At 42.3% G+C, this 27,392-nt stretch overlaps 1 protein-coding gene across 8 annotated transcripts in view; it reads left to right on the plus strand.

The window, feature by feature from the left end:
* KMT2C (lysine methyltransferase 2C) overlaps positions 1 to 27,392 on the plus strand; it is a 346,453-nt gene that overhangs the window by 136,019 nt on the left and 183,042 nt on the right. For all 8 annotated transcript variants that reach the window (XM_074985089.1, XM_074985087.1, XM_074985090.1 and 5 more), the window contains 2 exons: positions 1,895 to 2,040; positions 4,008 to 4,117. In XM_074985089.1, coding sequence (XP_074841190.1) covers positions 1,895 to 2,040; positions 4,008 to 4,117 — 256 coding nt within the window. The remainder of the gene's footprint in view (positions 1 to 1,894; positions 2,041 to 4,007; positions 4,118 to 27,392) is intronic.

Consider the following 27,392-nt stretch of genomic DNA (forward strand, 5'->3'; position numbering starts at 1 on the left):
CTCTAAAGTCAGCAATGATTTCATCCATTTGATATTAAGGAACTGTAAACATGAATTAAATTAAAACAGGTGCTGAGATTGCCTTATTATGAAGTCTGATAGGAACATGTAATTTTTTTTCAGATTGATTGAAATTTGATAGTAACTCAGTAACAGCTGCCTATATTAATATTATCTGACTTGATTGTACCTACGGTACTTGCCTTGCCTTTTTGCAGAGAATGGGTTAATTTAATGCTTCAAGTCATAAGGGGACAGTTTATCTTCATAGTAGTAGATGGTAGTCTTGAAGGATTTGATTTCTGAGGTTGGACACATTTTTGCCATGATATAAGTCAGTAGGATATAACTTAATACCAAGGATTGAAAATTTCACCCACTCACCACTAGTGAGCAAGGCACTTTTTTGAAATGTGGAGTGGTTTTAGACATCAATTTTTACACAACTTAACCTTTCACTTACATTTCCCCTATCGCCTTGTCCTTTTATGTCTGATAGTAACCTTCAGAATAAGCCAAATGTGACACCTCTGTTGCCTGCTGTAGGTCATTGGTTTACCTGAAGCAAGGTAAAATTAACATAGATTTGTCAGGTTCTTTGTTCTTTTTTCAGGAGGGTTTTTAAAACGTTTGATAGATTCTTCCATTTTATCATAATATACAGGTTCTACCTCTCTGGTCCAGCACCCTTGGGATCTCAGTGGTCCCAAACGAGGGATTTTACCAGACGTGGGGTGGTTAACACCCCTTGGTCCCTGGCTGCCCCTGGTGGCCTGCCACAGCTCATGGCGGCAGCAGCAGCAGGGTCTCTTCCACGTGGGAGAGACGGGATGCCAGATCCCTGGGTGAGGAACTCCACACGGAGCAGCTGGGGGATGCTGGCTCCCCGGGCGATGCTGGCTCCGGCTCCAGCTACAGCTCCCCAACCCTGAGCAGGGCAGCCAAGGGATGCTGGCTTCCTGACCCTAGCTCCAGCTCTGATACTAACGGGCTGCTGGGAGGCCAGCTTAGCTTGCCCTCCTGCCCAAGCCCTCTGGTGTAGGAGTATCCCTAGTCCTGTCAGACAAGAGATGTGGCTGGACCAGAAAGTGATGGTTTTCATAGGTGCAGCCTGTAGCAGTGCTTTTTGTATTTTTAAATTCTTTTTCTCCACAGTTTCTCTCACACTTAACTATTTTGTGAATTTGGGTTGTGTGGGACAAAGGGATCTGTTGCCATCTAACTTCTCCATTCCTGGCCTTTTTCACCCTTCCCCCATACACGGTAGCTGTGTGCTATCTTAGCTGCTTACCTCTGTCTGGTAGGGCAGAATCTCCTTTGAGAATATTGTCAGTGTTATACCACAGACCAGCTGTCGAGGCTGCAGAGAGGAAATCATAAGAAAGCTGCAGCTGACACCCTCTGCTTATACCACCTCCGTCTCTTTGTTCCTAGTTTTCCCACATCCCCAGAGAAATATCCCTTCTTTGCCTGGAACCATGTCTGCCTGTACTTACCTAACAATCAACTTCTTGAGATGAAGCAAGTAAAACAAAAAATGCACTTTGAAAAATTTTAGTATATGTGTCTTGAACAATGAGGTGGTCAGTCTTCACAAAGGGCCGTTTAAGTCCATCATTTTTCTGGTGCAAAGACTTTTAACTGAAAGCATTGTTCTTGATTTTCTCTGCTTATATAAATACTGTGTCAAAATGCAAGAAGCTGGAGTACCTTTTCCCCTTTCTTTAATGTATATTTTATCACACTTAGGAAACACTCGTTTGAGGCATTCTGGGTTTTGTTTTGGCTTGGTTTGATTTTGATCATTTTAAAAACACATAGCTAATTGAGCAGTATACTTAGACTGTTTTAATTGCAGTTACCAACCCACATTTTTTCCTCTCCTTTTGTACAGAGAGAGATCTCGACAGAGTATAGCATCATGTACAAGTGTAAGCACGCAAACTGCGTCAGATGATCAGGTTGTCAAATTCTGGGATGAACTCAGTTTAGTTGGCTTACCAGATAACATTGATGTCCAAGCCTTATTTGAGCCGACAGGTAGGTATACGTTCAAATATTAATAGTCTGTGGTACATATCCATTATCTTTTAACTGCAGTTCAAATTAAACTTTTGTTTAAATAATTATTTAGTTGAGTATAATCATTGCTGCTTTGGGTGAACTGAGGACCAAAGGAGAAAGAAATAGGGACACAATACTTGAGTTTTATACAACCCATCCTAAAGGCCCAGTCCTCCTGCTCATGTGACTTCATTGAGGCTACCTGAATAAATAAGTTACACATGAGAGAGGGGAAAAAAAAAACATTCATGTCGCACTTTAAAGACTAACAAAATAATGTATTAGGTGACGAGCTTTCCTGGGGCAGAGCCACCTCCTCAGATCTGGAGATAGTGCTGTACTTTTTCCAATAAAGCACTATCTCCAGATCTGAAGAGGTGACTCTGCCCCAGGAAAGCTCGTCACCTAATAAATTATTTTGTTTGTTTTTTAAAGTGCTAGATGACTGCTTTTTTGTTTTGTTACGATACAGACTAACATGGCTACCTCATGTTACTATTCATCATGGCCATGTCTACACTACCCCAAATCATGACCATTTCGAAGATTACTAATGAGGTGCTGAAATGCATTTTCAGCGCCTCATTAGCATGCCGGCGGCCACAGCTCTTCGAAATTGCATCGAAGATTTGGGCTAGTGTATGTACCCCATGAGAGAAAAGGCTTTCAGGATCAAGTCCTAAGATTGTAATTTAAATTTTTAACTTAAATGTTTTATGTAGGTGTCTATCAGAAAAATCAAGCAGCTTTGGGCTATTTTCTCAGAGCATTTCAGTTCAAATGTTGCCATATGTGCAATCTGTACCATATGCCAAAAAGAAGAAACTATAAGAACTCAGCACTTGTTCTGTAAATATTATCTTGTTATTGCACTTAGGAGTAATGTTACTTTTTCAGAATTCTGTGAAAATTGGTTTCAAAATTTGATTGCAAAGAAAACTATTATTTATTATTATTTTTAAAACTATAGCATGGATTCTGGAGGCCTGAGGTTGGGTAAATTTTTAATTCGTCCAAGTCACCACTGTTGGAAGATACTTAAAATTATTTCTTTTATTTACTTTCAGCCCCTTTTTTGTGTCACTAAATGCAGACTTTCAATATACAGCTTATATGCTCAATAACAAATGTCCAAGAGGTGCATACCATGACTCTTATATGGTATTTAAGCCGAGTCCCTTCAGCAGAGAAGAGACTTGTTAACAGTTCTTTATTGTACCATATTCATATGGTTTTCATTGTTTTGCCAGCAGCCATTTTAACAGGTACTTTGAGTCCTAAAAGATCTACTTTTGTAGTCTACGTTCCCAGTATGGTTGTAGCAGACTTTCGTTTGTGACTGTCTCTGTGTAATGACAACCCACTACTGTAATCAGAATGTTTTTACAAAACAATTTGTTTTAGCTCCATGCATGACACCTTGTGCTCTTTTTTAAAATTTATTTGTTTACAGTGGCACTGGGTGCTTTCTCAGCAGACGAAAGGAGCTGATTCCTGTGCCAGTGAGTTCACAAGCTGAGGATAGATATATAAACCAACATTTAAATAAGTGAATGGCAAACCGAAGTTAACTCCGAGTGTATCTGTACACACAGACTTGTCACAGGCATTTGCTGAATCTAGAAGCTAATAACAGATTTCAAAATGTGTGAAAACATGTTCTTCTTTTTGTATATAATAAAAATTGGAGTATGGAGATACATTGTTGATTCCTTCCTCCTCCCACTTTTCCTGTTGTTTCGTTAAGAGACTCTTGTCCTGCTCCTGCGAGCATTTACCACTAACATTAAGTTCTGTGTTCTGTGGTAAGGATTACAGAAAGAGATCAGATTGTTAGGGGTTTTTTTTAAAGGCTTTTTTCTTTTAATGCTTGTTTTGAAACTCAGCTGATGCTTGTCAAAGCTGTAAAATTTTGCAATTCTTTCTCAATGATAATGTGTTAGGTCACTGCTGGGCTCATCACCGCTGTGCAGAGTGGTCGTTGGGAGTATGCCAGACTGAAGAGCAGCTATCAGTGAACGTGGACAAAGCTGTTGTCTCAGGGAGCACAGAAGTGAGTAGAAAAAAAAACACTCACCCAAGCCTGTGAAATAATAAATCTTCAAATAAGAGTATAAAATGTCAGTGAAAATATCAACTCTAGACCTTCATTCTCCCTCCTGTGCTCATAGTAACGCTTCACTGTAGAACTGTTTGAATTGTTATCTACAGCTGATTTCAGTGGGAAAATTTACCAGGTATAAAGTACTGCTTAGCTTGACATTTTGTGTGGCAAAATCAGGCCTGGGCTATTCGAATCTGTCAAGGGACTCCCAGACAAAAAATGGATGTGCTCAAATAATCAAATGCCTTCTTCATTAAATGGTGCTAGTTAATATGGTGCTAGTTGCTGGTGCACTCAAATATTTTTTTTCTTTAAGAGAAAAACAGTAGTGCAAGTTCAATTAAGTGGGAAAAATGGGTTTGATTGTTTCTTTTCATTTAAAGAAGAAATTATACAAAAACAACAGCGGGTACCTTGAAAGAAGGCAGAATCTTTGTAATGACACTACTTTGGCTTGGTAACAGAAAGAAGGTGCTGCCTATCAGACTGAAAATAGACATTTCAAACTGTATTTCACAATGCCCAAAAGAACCAGTGCACCTTGTCTCTGGCACATGCAGTCATGTTTTTGTATTATTCATTTTCAGTAAATTATGTTAATAATTTATTACTACTTTAAATAACCAGTCCTAGTTTGCCCTTACATAAATCAGCTTAATAGTGCAAACTAATTTGGCATCATTACTGCTATTTCAAAGAACAACACTGATACCTGGAATTTATTTACCTTTATTTTTCAAGAATTTTTTGTAAAGTTTTAATTTCTTATATTTAAGTGACTGAATCTTCCATAAAGTGTCAGTTAAGTGCTCCCTAGTGGGTGTAAGTGACAGTTTCTCAGTTCAACAGTTTTTCTTGCCTTTGAGTGTGTAAGTCACCTTTCTTTATGGCCCAATATTTGCCTTACTCTGTGGATAATTTCATTGCTTTCAATGGACTGCTCTGAGTTAGACTGGTCAAAGTGGAAAAAGCAGTCCTGTAGCACCATAAAGACTAACAATATTATTTATTAGGTGATGAGCTTACATGGGACAGACCCAGTTCTTCCAATATGTGAGAAGTGGGTCCGTTCCACAAAAGCTCATCATCTAATAAATAATACTTTGTCTTTTAAGTGCTACAGGACTGCTTTTTTTGTTTTGTGAAGATACAGGCTAGCATGCTACCTCTCTGAGACTGCTCCAAGTGAGTAAAAGTGGCAGAACTTGGCCCTAAATTAGCTAAACCTTAAAATATTTAAATATATTGAAAATAGAAATGTTATGCCAATAACAATGTCAAGTTGCCATGTTTCTTGTAGACCAGGGATTCCCATCCTGTGGGGAGGGACCTAAACATGGGTTACCATTGGATTTTCTAGCAGTCGCTGGCAGGGCAGCTCTGAGCCATGTGTGGCTCTTTAAGGAGCCATTTGTGGCTTCTGCTACTGGCACTGCTCACTTCTCCAGCTCCCAGTCTCTGCCCTCCTGTGCTGAAATGGAACTCATTTTAATTGGTTTAACAGCTATCATGAGGGATCTGGCCGTTAACCCAATTAAATTGAGTTTCATTTCAGTGTGGCAGGGCATAGAACTGCCCATGCTGCAGGTGGGAGAAGGGAGTAAGAGGGCTGGGAGGAGCTTGCACACAGAAGGTGGTGGCGACCCAGCAAAGGAGCAGCAGCAGTGTGCTGAGTTCGTGTGAGGTAGGTGTGGGGGTGGTTTGGGGCTGAGATGGGTTTAAGCCGGGGGGCGGGGGGTGCATTTTTCCGAGGCATGCCCCCCCAACCCCATTTTGAATTGCCTTAGGTCCCAAAGTCTTACTGAATTGGCAAAGTGGGTCCCCATCTCAAAAAGGTCAGGAACCGCTCTTGTAGACTATTGAAAATCAGATTTTTTTAAGACACAGAATTGCTAGAAAACTAGTTTCGAGTTAAAGTTAGCCATGAAGGTTTCAAGAAAGCTGAGGGTGTTTTAAAGAAGGAATTGCAGTTTAGAATGGAAATAGCAGCTTGACTATTGTGATAATAGTGTACAGTTAACCCTCGTTTTAACAGACTAATGGGAGGTGTCCATTAACCCTGAAAGTCCATTAAAGCCAAGTGTTTACTTTTGCCCTAGCACTCGCCCTCCTCCACCAGGCTCCCCCCTGCTCCCCCATAAAAAAATATTGCCAGCAGCTCACCAGAACTGCCACTGCTGGAGCCAGAGCTGCTGCTACTGCAGCTGACCCCAATGCTTGGAGTGCTGCCACAGCTTGGAGACCCTGCTGTGGCTGGAGGTACCTCAGCACAGCTTGGGCCGCCGCCATGGCTGGAGATGCTTCACCACCGCGACAGTTGGAGACTCTGTCATGGCCTTGAGGAGCCGCTGCTGGAGTTGCCACGCTCTCCTCCTACTCGAGTGGGGTGTGTACGCAAGTGCTGACACACCCCACCACTGGTGAGAGGAGCATGTGGCAGCTTGGGTGGTGGCAGCGGCCCAGGCCATGGTGGAATTTTCAGTTGAGGTGGACCGCGGCAGCTGGAAGCGAGGACTCCTCCAGATGCAGCGGCGCTGGCTCTGGTAAGTTGCCTTACTTTTTGGTGGTGCAGGGTGGAGGGGGTAGCAGGCAGGATTTAGGATTTTACAGACCCTAGCAGACCTCGGGAACAATGGGGTGCTGGCAGCCTGATTGTGGAATTTCCAGCATACACTCTCTGTGGTCTGAGAACAGAAGCAAAGGAAATGAATGTTAGGGTAAGCCAGTTGCGGAGATTGTCAGAGCAGACTTTGTGATGTTGGAGAGAAGCAAAAGGAATAAGGGTAGAGGGGGACAAAGAGTAGAGAGAATGAACAAGGGTAAAAATAAAAGGCAGGGAGGAGAGGGCTAAAAGCAAACAAGAAGTCATCGGTGCTTATGGATTGGAGTCACCGAAGAGCCAAGTGATACAGGGCATGAGGGAGGAGGCTGATGAGTGATGCTAAAGAAAACTAAGTAATAATCGGAGAGGGGGAACTCGGTAGCAAAGAGAACAATGGTTGGTGAAGACCAAATCAGATGAACAGGCCTTTTGGTGAATGGTAGCATTGAACAAGGTCTTCGTGTTGCATGAAGAGGTGTAGACAAGGAAACCTGAAGGTAACGTTGAGATGGATTATCAACATGGACTTTGAAGCCATCAAGGAATTGTATGGGAGATTAAGGGGTGAGGAGTGGAAACCAGAGAGGAAGATTGACGAGGAAAAGTTGGTTATATGATAGATGATAACAGCATGGAGAGGGAGATGAGAGAAAAATCAGACAACAGTACTGTTCAAAAGAGGAAGAAGAGTTAGTAAGATACAGTAGAAGGGGTTGGAAGTTGCAGAGAAGAAGTGCAGCCCAACACCAGCACCATGGTTGGATCCAGATCAGGGAGGAGGAGAGGCTCCGGTAAGAGAGGACAGCTACAGAAACAGTATGAGATGGAAGTGATCCAAGTCTCTAAGAGCCTGGAGCTGAAGGGACCAAGCTATAAAGAGGTCATGGATACATGTGGTCTTTTGACAGAGACTGTACGTTCCAGGTGCAGCAAGGGAACCAGGAATGGGAGGGTAGAGACAAAGGGGGGAATTGTGGCACCAGTTAAAAGGGTGGAGGAGATGATAGACACAGGGGCAGAGATGGAGTGAGGTTATTGGGGTAAATGTTACCAGATGGGGGGAGGAGGATGTAGATATTGGCTCTCGATTTGTGCTGGTGGGAGGGAGAGTGGGAATGAGGGATGTAAAAGGGAAGAGGAGTAGGTAGAACTGGTGTGGAACAGCAGAGGGTGAGGGAAACAAAGAAGGAGCAATAGAGCCATGGTGGGGAAGGGAGAGAGGAGGTAGACGTGTCTGTGATGTAGAAGAGAGTTCTGAGAGCCATGAGGGTGTGGAAGATGAACAAGATTACCAAAAAACAAAAACACGCAAACAAACAAGGAGCAGAGTTTGAAAAATGCTGTGATGGTATTCTTTCCAGCGCTGTTACTAAGTGGCTACAATGCACTGCCTTACCCTCTGAAGAAGAGGAAAGAAGGTGGTCAGACTCAAGCACTGATGGTAGGTTTACTCTGCAGTTAAAATCCATGGCTGGCCTGTGCGGCTGACTCAATCTTGTGGAGCTTGACTGCAGGGCTGTTAAAGTGCAGTATAAGCATCCATGTTCGGAACTTGGGAAACTGCAGACCAAGCGTGAATATCCACAATGCAGTAAAACCTGCAATCCAAACCAAAGTCAGCTGGCATGAGCCAGCCTCTGGTGTCCAGCTGTGGCATAGACATGACCTGAGACAATCTGAGTGTAGGAGCGTGAAGCGTCTCCCAACGTGTGATTGCAAGTTACAGAGCTCAGCAATTTGTGTGTGGCGTGTCTAGGATAGCCACATGATAAATTGCATTCTGTCCACCAAATCATCTCCACTAGAGCTGCTTCTGACCCTACACTTTTGAACAGCATTCAGACATCTGCCATTATGGGGCAAAACAAAACTAAATAAAACAAAAAAAAAACCACATTCACCCATGAAACTATTTCGTACAACAAATAAAAGTTTCCGCTACAAAATGAAAATGGTAGAAGTGTCAGGGTGGGGAAATACTGAATTTTAGACTGATTGCAGGGTTTAAATAGTTGTATTTGATGAACCACTGATTTTTGTGCATAATACCATCTAAAAGCCCAGAATTAGGTCTGTATCGTTTGACCCAGATCCAGTTCTAGTGCAGTACATTGGACCTAAAATTTGTGTGACTTCATATAGAAAAATGTATTGTAGACGTTTCTGACAAATATTCAAAATCAGCTCTTTCTCCTTCAGAGGCCTATATTATTGGAGTCGGGGTATTTAGGCAGCCCGCCTTCCCAGAGAAAAGGATAAGAAAAGCAGTCCCAGTAAATACAGTGGTCCAGAGCTTTTTGAGGGTCTCAAATGATGTCCTAGAGATCCAGCATTAAGATTTGTGTTTATTAATAACAAAATATTTCCTTGAATTGCACTGTGCAGTTTTTAACCTGGAGCATTTGGTTTGCACTCATCACTAGGTGGAGTGGGGAAGGAGGTGGTACTGAGCAGCTCCCTCATAGCTGCCTAATGCTTTGGTGGAAGAAAGGGAGATAGTTCAGGCTGCTCCACTGCTTGCTTCCTTGCCAGGCTGTGAGACTCAGAGAGCAGGGTGAGAGCTCAGCTGGCTCTGCCAGAGTGTAAGAGACCGTCAAGCCTGTGCCCCATTCTGACACTCCGAGTGCAGAAGGTGGGGAACCACAAGAGACCTTAAAAATACCTTGCCTCTATAGGCTTCTGTTTCAAAGCTTACCAAGGTCACAGATTCCCTGATCTTAGGAGGTAGCTGCCGCCACCCAAGTGACAGTACCCCTCTTCAGAACCCAGGAAGACACAGTTGGGATGTCTCCCTGTGTGGTAACCTCAAGCTTATAACCTTCCCTTAGGAGAGAGCTTGAAAGCAAGGAGAGAGGAAAAAAAACTGCAATCTCTGATAGCTGGCCTTTCAGTCTTAGGAATACCTGGAACTTTCCCTAGGACACAGGAATCAAATCATTGCCTTAAAAGGGAGATTTATTAACAAAACAAAAAATATACTTTTATAAAGCATACTTGGTTGCTAGGTTTTGCAGAGCAATTAGAAAAAGGTAGATTAAAATGCAGAGAATTACTTCCTGAGATTCTGTTTGAGTTACAGTGTACAGGGGGTATGTCAGCGAGCATGAGAAGTCCCACAACAACATGCCCCCCTGCCAAAAAAAATCATTGTGACTGAATACATATTTCCTTTCTACGTACATATCTGTTTATACTAAGACTGCTCCCAAAGCATCCATATTACTGAAAATTCCAAGCCTGGTTCAAGCTTAACCCCATTTTTGTCTCTCCCCTCTGGCCACACAAAGGTCTCTCCCAGTTGGTAACTCTTTCACTTCAAAAATCCCTCCCTGTCTTCCCAGTGGCTCACCTGGCTGCTTGCCAACAAGAACCCACTTTCTCTCAGTTCAGCCCTTTACAGACAGACATTCATGACAGAGATATTTTGTCAAGGAAAGATGGGGCCTCAGCCTGACCTAGCCACCCAGCTTAGCCTGGGAGAGGTGAAATACATGGAGAATCAGATGCAATAAGTAGATTATTATTATCCTAGATTTTTTGCACCAGCCCTAGGTTAGAGTAGCTTGGGGGCTGCTCTAATTGCGCTAATTGTTTGATTCACAGGATATCATATGTCAACAGGTTATATCTGGAGTGCAATGTGCTGCAGTGGCTTCTTACCCACCTTCAGCACATCCCTTTGCACAAATGACTGCAGAAAGGAAATAGTAGATTGTGGTTATACCATCTCTGTACCCAAACCAGGGAATCCAGCAAGGAACCTGTAGATGGTTTCCCCGTCACTGTGTTGCCTGAAAAATAACAAGACGGAGGCTCTGCTATTGAGTATTGACAGTAATATGTTTGGCCCTCAAGTTTGAAAGGTTCACATTACCTGCAATAATATATTATATAACACCTAGAAGAATATAATAATTTTCCAAAATACTTTTATATAAATGTAAAGTATTATGTAATATATTTTTGCCAGCTGTTCATTTGGTATATTTTTGCATTTACAGCTGTTTCATTGTGTATTCTCTAACTTTTGCTTTTATGGTGTTATGCTGCTGCAGTTTTTTGAATTCTAATTCTGTAAATGTTTTGGATGCTGCTGGCAATACAGGTGTGTGTGTGTGTGGTGAGGTTTGTTTAGATGATTTTCTCTAAAACAATTTGTAGGTTGTTCCTTTTAACAGACCATCAGACTTGCTTTTATTTTTCCCTGGCAGTCCCTCTGGCATTACATAAGTTTGTAAAGTGGTCGACTGTAGTAACATCTTGCCCAACTGAAAAGGTGTTTTCTCCATTCCTTATGTTACTTGTGCAGATTGGTTTTGGCAGACAAAGAATGTTTTTTGTTAGCAAGTTTGTGGAATTCTTTTTATTCTTTTTGTGCTGAGGACATCTTGTAGGCTTTCTTACCCTGAGGGTCGTTTCCATTTGGAATTATTGTTCCAGTATCTGCTTCTGATTGTCTTTTAACTGGTTTTGACAGTGTTTCTTATTGCTTTGTTTACCAGTCGAGATGTCCATTTGGCTCTGTTGAACTAGTGATTGCATTGGTAAAGCTTGTGTGAACATATTTTCACTAACCTGCTTCAAAATATGTGCACAAATAATTTTCTGTTTTCATTTGGTGCTTGCTTTCTGCTGGGTTTAAACTTTTTAAGTATAGTCCACCTCTTTGTCCAGGGCTTTCTATAGCTATGTAAAATGTTTTGCTTCAATTTTCTCTTCTTCAATTCACTCCTTGGATTCACTGGTTTTGAAGGCGTTTGAATTTATTAGTTCAATTATGATAAATTCATGGCTTGTTTTTTTCCCCCTAGTTCTGTGTGACTTTGATGTTGTCACCCAGTCTCCATTTTGTTTGATTTATTTTTAATATATCCATGATGTCGAGGAGGTCGTGTTTTCTCATGGCTTGAGGAATTTAACACATCTAGGCTATGTCTACCCTTGCCCCCTTTTTTGAAGGGGGCATGGTAATCAGCCCGATGGGAGATTACTAATGAAGTGCAGTGGTGAATATGCAGCACTTCATTAAGCTACCTACCCCCCCTCCCCCCAGCAATTTCGAAGTGCTGGAATGCCATGTAGCCGCGGGCACTTCAAAGTGCCCGTGCTATTTCAAAGTGCCTTTACTCCCCAAAATTTTAAGAAGTAAAGACACTTTAAAGTACCCATGGCTACACGGCACGCCAGCTCTTCGAAGTTTGGCACTTGAAGTTGCCAGGGGAAATTACTAATGAAGTGCTGTGCTGAATATGCAGCACTTCATTAGGCTAATCTCCCATCAGACTGATTACTATGCCCCCTTCGAAGAAGGGGCCAAGTGTAGACATAGGCCTAGTTATTTTATTTCATAGCTGACAAGTAAATGACCAAATGACCATTACAGGTGTGGTAATATATATGCATTGTCACTTAATGGCCGTGTCTACACGTGCCCCAAACTTCGAAATGGCCATGCAAATGGCCATTTCGAAATTTACTAATGAAGCGCTGAAATGCATATTCAGCGCTTCATTAGCATGCGGGCGGCAGCGGCGCTTCGAAATTGACGCGCCTTGCCGCTGCACGGCGCGTCCAGACGGGGCTCCTTTTCGAAAGGGCCCCGCCTACTTCGAAGTCCCCTTATTCCCAGCTCATGGGAATAAGGGGACTTAGAAGTAGGCGGGGCCCTTTCGAAAAGGAGCCCCGTCTGGACGCGCCGTGCAGCGGCAAGGCGCGTCAATTTCGAAGCGCCGCTGCCGCCCGCATGCTAATGAAGCGCTGAATATGCATTTCAGCGCTTCATTAGTAAATTTCGAAATGGCCATTTGCATGGCCATTTCGAAGTCCCCTTATTCCCATGAGCTGGGAATAAGGGGACTTAGAAGTAGGCGGGGCCCTTTCGAAAAGGAGCCCCGTCTGGAAGCGCCACGTGGCGGCAAGGCACGTCAATTTCGAAGCGCCGCTGCCGCCCGCATGCTAATGAAGCGCTGAATATGCATTTCAGTGCTTCATTAGTAAACTTCGAAATGGCCATTTGCATGGCCATTTCGAAGTTTGGGGCACATGTAGACGTAGCCAATGTGTCCTATAGCTGAGTCCTTTGTTCATCCTACCCATCTGAGCCAAAGAAAATTTCTGACAATAACTCTTCAGGTTAAAAAGTTACGTTTACTTTGGGCTCCAAGAGTATTCCTTTGAGTTCAATATGTGATAAGCTTCAGAAATATACATTCCAATTGTCACATCTCACATGTCTTTTGAACAGGCTTTTGATACAAAATCCAGTTTTGCTTGTGAATTTGGATCACTGTATTTTTCTTAGAACTTTCATATATGGTTTCTAGTTATTTAATTGAATGCAAAATATATCTGAACCACTAATAGTTTCTTAAAATACTGCAGAAGGTGTATGAATTATGTCAGAACTAAGGTAGCAGCCACATTGTTTACCTGATCCAAGACTGGAAGATCAGACATTAGCTAGAAACACAGGCTAGAGTAAGAGATTTTCCACAAGTCTTTTTAAGTGAAAAATGGAAGTATAGGGTTACTTGGCTGTATTTGCTAAACTAAGCCAAACAAAACTATTAAAAGCACCCAGAGCTTTAGAGAGAGAGAGAGAGAGAGAGAGAGAGAAAAGTAGTATCCTGCTTTTGCCTGTACCTCTGGCTTCAGTCTTTTGCATCTCTAATATAATCCTTGATCATGCTGTCTTCATACTTGGTATCTTGATACAAGGTGCATTTCCAATTTTAGTTCTAATTAAATCGGGGCCCTCCAGGCATTACAGCTGCTGAGTTTTTAACAAAGATTATTTTTCAGGTATATGAAATATGTCTTTGTAATTTCCATGTTTAATTTGCATATTTTGATTAAGTGGGCGTTTTTCTGTGTTCTGCTAAGAAAGTAGTAAAAATTGCTTCTTGTTTCCATTAAATGGCTCAATTCAGGCTGTGTTATGAGTGTAGAAGGATACAGACTAATCTCACCACATCAGGAATTGCTGACAAGTAGTTCCATTAAAAATGACCAATTCTCCTTCTCTTTCTTCTGAAAAAAGGAAAGATTTCATTCCTGTGTATAGCACTCCCCCTTCCTCTTTCTGTTTTATACAATACTGTAGTTTTTGGGTTTTCACTGGTAAATTGAAGGACACAATCCATATCCGGGGGAGCTTGCGTTCTAGATTAAAGCAAGATACGTCAATAAGTATAATGGACTGTATCAGGAAAGGTCTAGGGAAGGATTGGGTGGACACACTGTAATGAGACACACAGTTTGCCCCAAAAGGAGAAATAGTGTTTGGTGGTGGTTTGGTGTCAAGAACCTATATCAGTTAGTTAGTGGTGGACACTCTTGGTGTTCGAAGTGTTTGGAGGATACCTATATACCAGGGTGTGATCACTGAAGGTCCCTCTTGATTATTCCCCAGGGTGTTGATTATGCTACTGACACGTGCCTCGATTCCCTCCAGGCACCACATTTACAGGCTAGAAACTGTTTCTAATGCTGTCTTACTGGGCTTTTTTTTATAGTTGTATGTGACTTTTACTTTTGGTCCAGATGTGAAGTATTCTGGCAAAGCCTTCTTGGTTATACACTCCGCTGTCCATTATCATTTAAGTGAAATATAGACTATATGCATGCTTCTTCACTTCAGCAACTCACTTTTCATCATATTCACTCCCAGACTGTTGCATCAGGCAGCTCAGTATGTGGAGGATGTGGGCAGCCCTCAGTGGGGAAAGAACAGGTTAAGAACAATTTAGAAAAGCTGGACCTGCACATATCCATAGGGCTGGATCTAATGCATCCAGTGGTGCTGAAGGACTTGGCTGATGTGATTGCGAAGTCATTGGCCATTACCTTTGAAAACTCTTGGAGTTCACGGAAGTACCTGGGCGATTGGAAAAAAGCAAATGATTTAGTGCTCATCTTTTTTAAAAAATGGAAGAAGGAGAATCCAGGGGACTGTAGGCCTGTCAACTTCACCTCATCCCTGGAAATATCATAGAAGGGATCTTCAAGGAATCCATTTTGCAACACTTGAAAGAGGGTAAAGTGATCAGGAGTAGTCAACATGGGTTCACCAAAGGCAAATCATGCCTGACCAACCTGATAGTCTTCTCTGCTGAAGTAATTGGCAATATGGGTATGGGGAAGATGGTGGACTTTAGCAAAGCTTTTGATACAGTCTCTCACAATATTCTTGCAAGCAAGTTAAAGATGTATGGATTGGATAAATGGACTGTAAGGTAGACAGAAAGCTGTTTAGATCATGGGGCTTAACAAATTGTGATCAGTGTCTTGATGTCTGGCTGGTTATTGGTATCAAGTGGAGTCTCCTAAGGATCAGTCCCAGGGCTGGTATTGTTCAACGTCTTCATTAATGCAAAGGGGTTGGATTGTATCTTCAGTAAGTTCGCAGATGACGCTATGGATATGTCTGCACAGCAGCCTCATTTTGAAATAAGCTATTATGGAAGAGCTATGCCAAAATAGCTTATTTCAAAATAACTCTGCTACATGCAGAAATGCATTTCAGAATAGCATTTAGCTATTTCAAAATACAGTATCTACACACAGTCTATTTTGAAATAGAGCCATTGGGTGCACTATGGTTTATTTGAAAATAAGTTCCATTCCCTGCTTTAACAGCCCTTTTTTTGAAATAGGCACCGTTCCTCATGAAATGAGGTTTGCCAATTTCAAAATAGGCCAACCACTGTTTCAAAATAGCAGTTGCATTGTGTAGAAGCTAGGGTACTTATTTCAAAATAATGACTGTTATTTTGAAATAGCTTTGCTGTGTACAACTTCCCTAATCTAGGGGGAGAGTTAGATATGCTGGAGAGTAGGGATGAGGTCCAGAGTGACCAGGACAAATTGGAAGACAAGACCAAGAGAAATCTGATGAGGCTTAACAAGGAAAAGTATACTTAGGTCAAAAGAATCCCAAACTCTGCTACAGACTGGGGACCGACTGGCTAAGTAGCAGTTCTGCAGAAAACGACCTGGGCATTACAATGAATGAGAAGCTGGACATGAGTCAACAATATGTGCTTATAGCCAAGAAGCCTAATGGCTTATTGGGGTATGTTAGTGGGAGCAGTGCTTTTTTTGTGATGGTACAGGCCAGTACGCTGTACGGGCACCTCAGCAGTCCCATCTGGGATCCCTAGCTAGGTAGTGGGGAGACCCCACTAGTCCCACAGCTGGGGAGCCACCTGGAGTGTGGAGCCCTGCCAGCAGTTCCAGCCCTGGGGACCCAGATGGACTGGGGGAACCTTGGCAGCTCCAGCCCCAGGGACTGGCCAGGATGAGGGAACACTAGCTGCCCCACGGCTGGGAGCCAGTTGGGACACCGAGCTCCACCAGTAGCTCGAGCTCCACCAGTAGCTCCAGCCCCAGGGACCCAGCTAGTGGAACCCCTGCAGCCCTGGGACTGGGAGCTGGCTGGGGCCTGGAGCTCTGCTGGCAGCCCTAGCCATGGGAACCCTGGCGTGGGGAGCTTGCTATCTACTGGCTCCTTTTTTTTAAATTCACACAAAACCAACACTGAGTACGAGCATTGCTAGCAAATCTAGGGAAATGATTATTCCTTTTTATTTCAACATTGGGAGGTCACATCTGAAATATTGTGTCCAGTTCAGGGCCCCCATTACTAAAAGGATGTGGATGCATTGCCCTGGGATTGCCGGCTCAAATAAGCAAGTAAATAAAAAGGCAGCACTAGTGGAGAAGAGAAAGTTTTATACCAGAAGGAGTTTATAACTCTCATGCGGGAGTAGCAGGTTCTTTGAAAAGCCTGCCGTAGAGTGGAGAAGCCAGGTTGTGGGGTTAAAAGTGGGGGAACAGCCAGCTTGTAAGGTAGGGAAAGAGAATTACATTTTGATACTAAAAGCTAGTCTACACTGGATCACTACCTCAGCACACCTGCACCAGTTCAGCTACACTGCTGTAGAATAGCTGGTGAAGACCGTCTATGCCAACAGGAGAGAGCTTTCCAGTCAGCACTACTCCAGTCGCACAAGAGTAGCTCAACAAGAGAGCTGTCCACAGCAGTGCTTAGGTTGATATAACTTGTATCATTGGAGAGAGAACTTTTTCACATCCCATCAGCGATGTTCATGATGTCAGAATAAAGAGGTAGTACCTGAAGTATTGGTATTAAAGAAGAGAAACCCCAATGCAGTCCTCTGTGCCCCCAAATACTTACTGGCTCCAAGAGCGCTAGCAAGAAAAAATGAGACCCTTCAGTGTGCTGTCATTTTTCTCCTCAACAAAAATTCTATTTTTGTACTCTTAACTATTCCCCAAGTCAATTTATGTCTTTTAGTAAATTTGTCCAGAATGAAGCAATAGGTTTCAAACAAATAAAGGTTCCAAAACCATGAAGATTTATGAAGAATTAGAAGCATGGAGGGTTTTTTTTCTCCATTAGAATCTACCCATCTTAAAATGACGTAATTTTGAGCTTAATTACTTGAAACCAGTTTTCAGATGTCCATGATTGTCTTATAGCTCAGAGATTTTCAAGTACAGTAGAATATTTTCACATTTTTCTTTATCTAAATACAGTACAGTAAACCCTTGAAATGTGCAACTCAAAATCCCACTCCCCCCTGTCCCAGTTCAGCCAGCCCCATTTGCCACCTGTGCCTGGCTCTGGTTGCAGGTTACTACCCCCACTCCCCCCCGGGCCCTGGTTCAAATCCCCCATGCGCAGCTCCAGCTCAACATCCCAGCTTACCTCCCAAGCAAGGCTCTGGGTTACCGTTGCTGCTTGTGGCTCCAGCTAAACCCTGCCTCCCCACACCAGTTCAACCCCCACCCCCACGGCTCCAGCTCACCACCCCCCTGCAGCCCTAACCACCCAGGCTTAATCTCCCTGCTCCCCTGCCACAGCCCCAACCCATCCCAGGCTTAACCCTCCCCAGCTGCCTCCGCCAACCACAGGACTTACCTTTCAAAGGAGCTCTAGGTGCTCCTGCTGCTTCCCTGGCTGCAGAACATGCATTCTGCTGGGGAAAAAAGCCCCCACAACTTACTCAAAATTCGAGTTACACAAGGGTGCATGGAAGCACAACCCTCGCATAAATTGAGGCACTGCGGTACTCACGCGTAAAGATTTATTAAAATGCACTAATATTCTTCATTGTGTCTATTCAGCACATTCTCAGTCTTCATCAGTTCCTGATTCCTTGTACTTCAGTATGTATCATCATGTATGGTATTTTTACCAGGTCCATTCTTTACATGTGCCCTAGCCATCACAGTTGTCTTTCTTGAATTTTATATAAACAGCCCATTTTCTTATTATTGAATTTTTATTTTCTGAAACCTTCACATTCCTTGTATTCCCCTCAGCCAGTTCATTTCTCCAGTAAATATATTTCATTTGTCAAATTTGCTTATCCTGTGACATTCAACCCTATTCAGTAGCCTTGGCCTGAAAATTCTCTTATACATGATGATTTTCATTTTCCTCTAAATGTCTCTCCAACTTGTGTAGAGTATTTTGACATAGTGGCTAGTCCAATTCTTCTTTGTATAGAGAATATTCACAATTCACATTCTTTGGTGTTAGTCCAAAATACAGATGTTTTTCAACTTGTTCTGGTTTTGTCACCAGTTTTGATTTTTACCTTTCCTTTGTTTTCCCCTTACCAGAGTTTTTGTCTTTCTCATACAGATCTTCAGTCTGAGTTTTCTGCTTTCACCATCTGCCTTGTTGGTTATAAGTCTCTCTTCTCAGTACTGAGAGATCAGTATCATCTATGAATATGGGGTATTCATCGACCTCCTAATGACACGACTTCTATAATTTCACCTCTCCTTGATACAGCTTCTTGTACCAAGCTGCCAAGAGCATGTGTCTTTGTCTCACTTTTAAACAGTTGTCCTGAACAATTGTCAGCTTTTTGTCTTCTCTCTGTGCACTCATTTGCTATGGAAGTTTTCCATCAGCTTGGTCAATTCCTTAGGGATGCATACATTCTCAAGAATTGACCTAACCCTTTCTGCCACATGCTGTTGAAACCCTCTTTGATGTCTATAAAGTTGTTGTAACTCTTTTAGTTATGCCCTTGCATGCCTCTTCAATTTGTCATCACAAAATCTGTTGTGTTGTAGTTCATCAAGGTCTAAGTCCTCCCTGTCGCTTTGCAAGTCCTGCTTCCATGTACATCTGATTTCTCCTCTGCAGCCTCTTAGAAAATGCTTTACTGGAACACTCAGTAGACTGATTCTTCTGTAGTTTGTGTACTTCTGTCTTTTTTATAGCTTAGTACTGCTATTGCTTTCCATCACACTCAGAGTTGATTAGATGGATTACTTTTTTTCTACCAATTTCCTTTTGTAACATCAAATTAGAAATAACATACTAACGCTTCCTTTTCATAAATCATCAAATTTCAGTCAGTAAGAAAAATTTAAAAAAGAAAGACAAGCCAAGAAACAGAAGTTATTAAATGGAAAGCATGCTTTCATGATGATGGGGTAATTACTTTCTGCCTACCTAAATTTTTCACTGTTTCAGCAGGAAATATTGTTCTTCACTTGTGCTTCTATAGTCTGTTGTGAAATGTCACTGACTTATTGGGTATGACAAATGCCCGTGCTTGAGCCTAACCTACCTTGCATCTACACTACAGTTGCTCTAACCCATGATCCCAGGGCCTTACAAGGCTGGAGGGGCCAGTCTCAAGTTCATTTGGGTCCTTGGGTCTTGGTGCTATCGCTTGGAAGTTTGTGTGGCCCCACTTAACTCAAGTCACAGGGGTTAGCTGGAGGTATTCCCTCAGTTTCACAGGACAACTTCTTTGGTCCTCTTTGTCACAGCAACACACAGTCCACTCTATTGAAAACAGAGTCAACCCCCCATTTGTGAATTGGCAGCAGTCTCGTACAGCATTAACCTGTTCTCTAATGATGACCAATATGCAAGCACACTATTGCTAAGCAAACAATCTCCTGGATTGCAATGGAAAGCCAACCCATAAAGCTTGTGCAAAATGATCTGCTTCCTGCTAACATGCAGTGCAGAAAGTTGTTTGCCCACAGTGCACCACAATCCTAGGGCTAGAGCAGTCACATTTTGGGTATATGAGAGTGCAAGGGATTCTGGTTGGTTTGACTTGGGTCTGTGCATTGAAATGTGGAATCCAGAGCCCTAGATTAGAGCGCAGGTTAGAAAAGTGCTTAATGTAGTGTTAAAATAAAACTGAGCTAAAACCAGAATTCCCTAACATGGGTCAGCTGATTCAAATCCTGCTAACCCTTATGGTGCAGATATACGCATGGTGGCAGCCATGTTTCAGTGCAGAGAGGATTGCGGTTCATTTATAGCGTGCTTTGGCATGTTTTTGGGTGGAGAGTGCTATGGAAATGTGTTATGCCAGCCATCTCCATTTTCATTTCAATGCATGTGCTGTCTGATCAGTGTTTTGAGAATCTTAAAATTCTGTTACAATAGTAGATACAAAGAAATTTGTCATGATTAGGTATCAAAATGCAATACAGTAACATTAAGTCACGAAGTGTCAGAATAGAGAAACAAATGATCATGGAGTGGATGAATTGTAGAGGATTTTTATTGTTATGTTTACATATAGGAGCTTATTCACTCAGTGATGTATAAATACTCAGACTGATTTTTCAGTCCTTCACCACGCTCCCTCTGCTCTGTAATAATCATGTCAATGGTTCTGGTCTTTTGGGTGGGAAATAGTATATTCTAATGAGGTGAATTTAGGAAGAAGTAATATTTATAATCCAGTGCATGTGAATTGTATGGAAAGAGCAATGATGTATGGTCCAAAGTCTGAAACAGCATTTATGTGCTGAAAGGGGGAGGAGGAAAAAGGTACGCAGATTTTTTCCTTTAAGTTTACCGTTTTTAAAATTTTGATTTGGTTCAGCCTCACATTATGTATGAAACAGTGAAGCTCTTTGATAGTTTAAATGATGTGTTCAAGCCCGTACAAGGAGAAAGCCTGTTGAACTACATCAGACAGTCATGATTATTTAATGGTAATGAGGTTACAGGCTAAAGTGCAGCCATGCTAGTGAAGAGTAAACCTCCCACTCTCAACACAGTGTGCGAGGCTTCCCTTTAAAGAGAAACATTTTGTTTTTCAGTCTCACCTACTTCTCCTGCTGAAGTGTTGCTCCTGGTTTCCTGCTACAGTGCCAAAAGAATGTTCTGTAGGAAGTAGAGATTGTGTGAGTGCACTCTTGGCATTGAAGTAGGAAAGGGGGAGGCAGTCTTAGTTCTTCCTTGTTTTTTTCAGCTAGAGAGCTTTGAAAAGTGTGCGTTCTTCTTTGAGTGCTCACTCCTGTCGATTCCATTCTAGGTGTGAGAGTGCACACGTGTGCACTCATTGGAGATTTTTGCCTTAGCAGTGTCTGTAGAGTCAGTAATGGTGCCTCCTTGAGTGCAGTTCTTGTGCATGGACCCTACACCACCTCAGTTCCTTCTTAGTGCCTGTGGTGGTTAGTCAGAGCACCTTTCCTTGCACAGCAATATCTAGTGGATTTTCATCTTTCTTCACTTCAAGTCTTATGGCCTTAAATGATTTGCTTAAAGTAGTTGGTATTAAATAGTTGTTAAGAGGAGTTGAAGTCCCAGTGGGAGCTTTGCCTGGGGGGCGGGGGGCATGCCCCCAGTCTCCTGGCTTTAAGCCCTATGAGGTTTGTTACAGGCCTATACCTGTAAGTGACCCTCGTAGCATCTGGAACAAGTGCTTAGGGATGATCACACATATGAGATAAATGCTGTATTTGTAAAAACTTTTGTCCCACACCCAAAAAGAGTAGGATATTCATTTATCCTCTTTGGAATCTGCCCTTCATTTGGTCTTCATGCTGACCCATCAGGATTTGCCAAGTACTTCTGCATTGGTGCACAGTGTGCCCCCAGTTCTGGCCTGCGCCCAGCACTGCTCCCCATCATCAGTGCCCAAAACAAGGTGAGAAAGTACAGCTCCTTGACATCATCCAATAAGGGCCATGTGGTATTGGGCAAGGGATCCACTTCAGGACACCAGCCACTTTGGAACCATACGTTTTGCCTCCCTGGTTGAGGCCCATCACTGACTTCCAGGAGCAGCGTGGGACCTGTACCTCTGATTATTCCAGCACCTTCACTAGCACCCCTTGTCACTGAGAGAGCAGAGACCTCTGCCCAGGTTGTTGACACAGCACGTGCCACAGGAATCAAGACAAGCTCCTCACAAGAAGAAGCCAGACACCGAGATCCCTGAGAGAGCAGTGGAGTGCCACCAAACCTCTGAGATAAAGCAGCACTCTCTACTTCCATTCTGCGGATTGTTGGAGTCACAGCCTGGATTCTCTGGGGCTCACCCTTGGTCACCAGCACTGTAGTCACGATCCCTGCCATCTCAATGCAGGTTTCTTAGAATGAAGCACCAGTCTTCGTACTGCTGGCGCTTTTCACACTTCTGCTGGTTGTCCTCTTGATGCAAGTGCCAGTTGCCTACCTGGGAGAGTGCTCTCTGTCACAGCACAGATCCCCTCAGTACCTATGCCTATCCCGTTGCTCTAGGCACTGGTCTCCAATGATGACAGCAATCAGACTGAGATGTTGACACCCCCCACTGTGGTCCATGGAACAGGATTCCTCCAGCAGAGAAGAGCAGTTCTGTTCCTCACCTAGACTCCACTAGCATGAATGGGCACCTGAGGCCATGTCAACATCCCTGGCATCGCCATTGCAAAGAGAGGAGCAATTCTGGCTAATTCAGACAGAAATCCTCCTGACGACTCCCGGCGAATATGAAAGGAGAGTGAAGTTCACTTACGCTGAAATTGCCCAGCATAAGGATACATGACCCAACCTCTTGCCTTTTCTATTTCTGCAGCTAGCACCCTTTGGGTTGCTAGCCAGGAGCAGAGCCAACTCTATGATTCTGCTTAGCACAACATAGGAAGGCATAGCCATTTGCCTTTCTTTGCTCCTCAAGTTGTTCCTAGGGATGTCTCAGCAGCACTTGCATGGCTACAGGGGGGAAAACCAGTTAAAATCTGTATGTTAAGGACACGTCAAAGTAATAATTTAAAAAAATACTTCAAACATTTTAGAATATCCACTGAATCGCATGAAGCTTTGATGTAGTCTCTGGGGTTGTCCATTTTAATAATACTGTCCATACAGAATGAGCAGAGATCTGTCAAGAGATACAGGAAACAGTGGGAAGTTTTCAGGCCTTTGAGATAAATCCTCTATTTTTTCTATGATTTTTGGGTTGGGTTTGGATACTTTCAGAACTTAAAAATAGCCACTAAACACATGGCATTAAAAAAGAAGTGTGGAAAGTTCCTGTTGGCTCCTGTGTATGTAAATGTAGCCCTCATTTTCCTATCTCTACACATACCTATGCTGATATGTTTAATTGGTTTATAGCTAACTCTTTCAATAGATAAAGTTGGTGAGAGGTGGGAGGGCTTAGTGTTAGCAATCTTGATCCTGGTTTTCCAAACATCTTGTGTGATAGGTGCTGTTACAAGAATCTACATACATTACCTTCTGGGCAGTTCCCAGAAGTCCTAATCAGGAATGAGGCTCTATTGTATTAGGTGCTATGTAAGAATATTAGGACATGTTCCCTGCTTTGAAGCACTTACAGTATAATACAGGTTGAAACTCTCTCGTCTGGCATCAGGACCCGAACGATGCTGCATGAGAGAATTTGCCAGACGCTGGGAGGTCAATATTTTCTAGTACATTACCAACACTTCCACTGCTTACTGGGCTCTTAGAAGATGTTTAGGAGTAAATTACAGCTATCTAACAGTACGGAGCACTCAGAGCCAGGACTGGTGGCTGGAAACAAACTTTATGGGCCCATGGGGAACTTGGCCACACCCAGAATAAGTAGTTATCCAGCTAACGAAAATCATTACAGAGTTAGCTGGATGAGAGAGTTCTGGATTAGAGAGGTTCAGCCTGTACATAAACATGAGTGAACGGAATACTCATATCAGAAAGACTACTTAGGTATATGTTAGCAGAATTGTGCCATAAATCATGTGGTGTTCTTCAATTAACTGACTTAAAACCGTGCTTTATTGCAGTTTGCCTTTCAGTTGCTTTTATCTGATTTTGGACCAGCAAAGCACTCAAGCACGTGATATTTAACATTAAACTTATGACTTGTCCAGTGGAAGTCAACTGACATCAGTTTGCTTTTAAGCACTTACATGTTTGGCAGGATTGGGCTCAGAGTGTTCAGCACCTTGCGGAATTAAACCCTTAGGGAGAAAAATAATTTTATATATATCTTCTTTGGTGTAGTGTCTGGTCCAAAATTGTAGGTCAAGAATAAAGGTTTTGTGCACCAGTATTAATACTGTTAATCCAGGGGATCTCAAATATTGACCACATTGTACGAGAGTCTGTGTCGTAGACCAGCCTGCCACACATTGACAACAGCCTAATGTTTCTGTGTCAACTATAGTGATCTCTTACTTGAAAAAGTGTTTTAATGTATTTTAACTGTTTTTAGTGGTAAGTATTTGATCCTTTTATGGAGAAAAAAATCATTCCTGCCCTCATGTCACCTTTCCATCTGTTCTGTGAATCTAAGCTGGAAACTGCAAGTAGAGCCAGTATCATGTGACAGGCCAGTTCTTGGCAGTGAACTTCTGAGTGGTCTGTGGAACACCATCAAAAATCGATGAGGTGGTATGTTTCTTAAGTTAGCCCTTTCCATAATACGGTAGGGCATCTTTTCTGCCAACACATTTTTGCTGTTTATGGGTGTTGCATCTAAAGACAAGCAAAAAATGTGCACATGAAATTGGTAATGTTTGACCATACCTTTGCAATTGTTTGTGATCCTGTATTGAGATTAAATGGATAGTGTCAACTTGAAATCAGCTGCTTTTTAAAAAATATGTGAAAGTATTTTCAGGAGCTATGCCTCATATGATTCTCCCTTATCAATTTTTATAGTTTTACAGACAGACTTTCCTATTTTAAAAATATTTTTCTTGCCTTTGTTGGATGAAAGACAGGCAGCTGGGGAAACTGACTGTGCAGAGTGAACAGTGAAACTGGCTGTAGACAAAGGCCTGTCAAATATACAAGTAAACACTAAAACTCTGATTTCTTTCCATTACAGTGATATTAGATGTCACTTGTGACAATAGTAGGTAAAATATTTTCAGGGAGATGTGACTTTTAAGTTGATGATAAACCTTTCATGGTGAGCGGAGTGTTTCATGGTGTGGGGCACCATGCTTCATAACTTTGTTGGAAGCAGAGGATGAATTCAAAATGCAAAGAGACATTTACATATATTTAGTCCTCTCATTGGATTGTGCCTTGAGCTCCTTGATTCTGTTTGTTCTTATTCTGGCCTAGAATGTTGTGATTGATAAGTCCCACCATGAAGGTTGGACGTGGCAGCAGTGCTCACTCATCTGAAAAATAAAAAGGTCAAAGAATTCACCAGGCAACCACAAAACATCTTTTTAATTGCATGTGGACCTGTAATGTGCAGCAATGCTAGCAGGTCATCTGATGGACAAATATCGACCTTATTAAAACAATGTGAAGTAGTGGTTTTTTTTTCTATCCAGTTCATTTAACTTCTTTAATTGGAATAAATAGTGTTTGCTTCTTACATCTATTGCTTTGTGGGTACCTTACTAATAAATTATTGACTATGGCTGACTTGTTAGGGTGCTAATCTGGCATTAAGTTTTCCGTGCTATGAAATGATGGTATAGTTTTTAGAAAATACGGGTAACTAATGTCAATCGTCTCCTTGAAGTCATTAGGACTGCTTGGTTCTTTAAGCAGTTATTAGTGGCGAGCCGTGGTTATTTTTATTTGTGTTATGGTAAGGCCTAGGGGCATTAGTAAAGGAACAGGACTCGATTGAGTTGTGTACTGTGCAGACAAGTAGCAAAGAAAACCATCTCTGTCCTAATGAGTTTACATGCTAGGGGCTGGACTGTAAACCTGTATTCAAGTTATGATCCATCCCAGGTAAGGGACAGCATCTAGATTCACTGCCCTAGGAGTAGGACAGGACCTAGTGCATGACTCTGACGGTCTCAAACTTGCTTCCCCTTTGCTCCAGCCTTTTTGCTGGCATAATCTCTTCCCTCTGCTTCATGACTCCTCTGCTTGTGTCCCTCGTATCTGAGTGCTTTGGCGGCCACTCAGGAGAGATTCAGGTGCTGCCCATGTGATTCACAGAGCACCCACAGACACTCACAGTGGGCAACATGTGTTTGCAGTGGTGGTGCACATCCACACATGCATATGTGCACATAACAAAATTTATTCTGCTCCCGAATGGGGAAAAAAATCAAAGGGAACACTGTTGCCGTGTGCGAGCCATTGCATTTGAGGGGGCAGAGCCAAGAGACTAACTCAGTCCTTTCCCAAACCACCCTGTTCCCGAACAACCCATTTAGCAGAGGGAGTAGCTGCTCTCCTCTCCGCACAGGCTCAGGAACTGAGTCTCAGTTGTTTTACTATTATTCAAAAATGGCTTGTAAAGTGTAAGGAGTAACAGAAAGCTTTTGTCTAAAATACTTTGCTGACGAGTCCTACTTTAGATGTGGTCACATAGAAATAAAATTGTTGCAAAGATGTATTTAGTCTTGCACTATGAAGTACATTGTAGGAAAGAGTTGGAGCAAGGTGAAGAGATGGAATTGTATTTGACTGTATAAAGCAAATGAAATGAAGAGAGTTAGCTGCGCACAACGTATTCTTTCAGTCATTCAGTAGCCTATTGCATACAAATAAATGTAAAGCTGTTGACAAAAGCAGGCAAAGTGTGTGAGGGATTAGGTCGGAATGGGTACTGGGAGACAGCAAATATGTATATTAACTAGCAAGCTCTATGACACGCAAAACATAGTTCTGTATTTTGGCAGTAATTTTCCGTTTAATAACATGGCTATCAATAATTAAGAGCAATGGAATCATTTGTAGATATACTGTTTATTAACTATTCTTTTTCTCAAGCTATAATTTCTGTCACTGCAACTACGTTGTAAGAAAATGATTATCAGTTTAAAATGCAAAGTTAAATGAATGCAAAATTAACAAACAGATGGTGAAGACTTATTATGGTTTATGTTACTCTTGGGTAAAAGGGCTCGTGCATGATTGTAAAAATGCCATCACACTTTGTAAACCTGAAAGCAGATTGAATTTGCAGTTACGTACATATGTTTTTGACACACTGCAAAAGGGTTAGAAAAGTCAGTGTTGCTTTCAGATCAGGATATTAATCAGAAACATATCATTTATTTAATAGTTACAGCATTTCAAAACTCATGCAGCGATGTATCTCTTCACACAAGATTAGATGGCTCTTTCTACAACCTGGCAAGACTCAAAGCCAAAACTAAGATCAAGAAAGTCCTCATCAGGGAACTCCTCTTTGCAGACGATTCAGCTCTCGTCGCTCATAATGAAGACACACTACAGTCACTGGTGGATTCTCTGTCCAGAGCCTGCAAGTTATTTTCCCTTGACATAAACATGAAGAAAACTGTAGTATTCACTCAAGGTATACCTCAGTGACTCAGTGTCATTCTGGATAACAGCCCATTAGATGTGGTTCCACAATTCTATTACTTTGGATCTACTAT

The sequence above is a fragment of the Carettochelys insculpta genome, chromosome 2 (assembly GCF_033958435.1).
Source record: "Carettochelys insculpta isolate YL-2023 chromosome 2, ASM3395843v1, whole genome shotgun sequence".
NCBI classification, from domain to species: Eukaryota; Metazoa; Chordata; order Testudines; family Carettochelyidae; genus Carettochelys; species Carettochelys insculpta.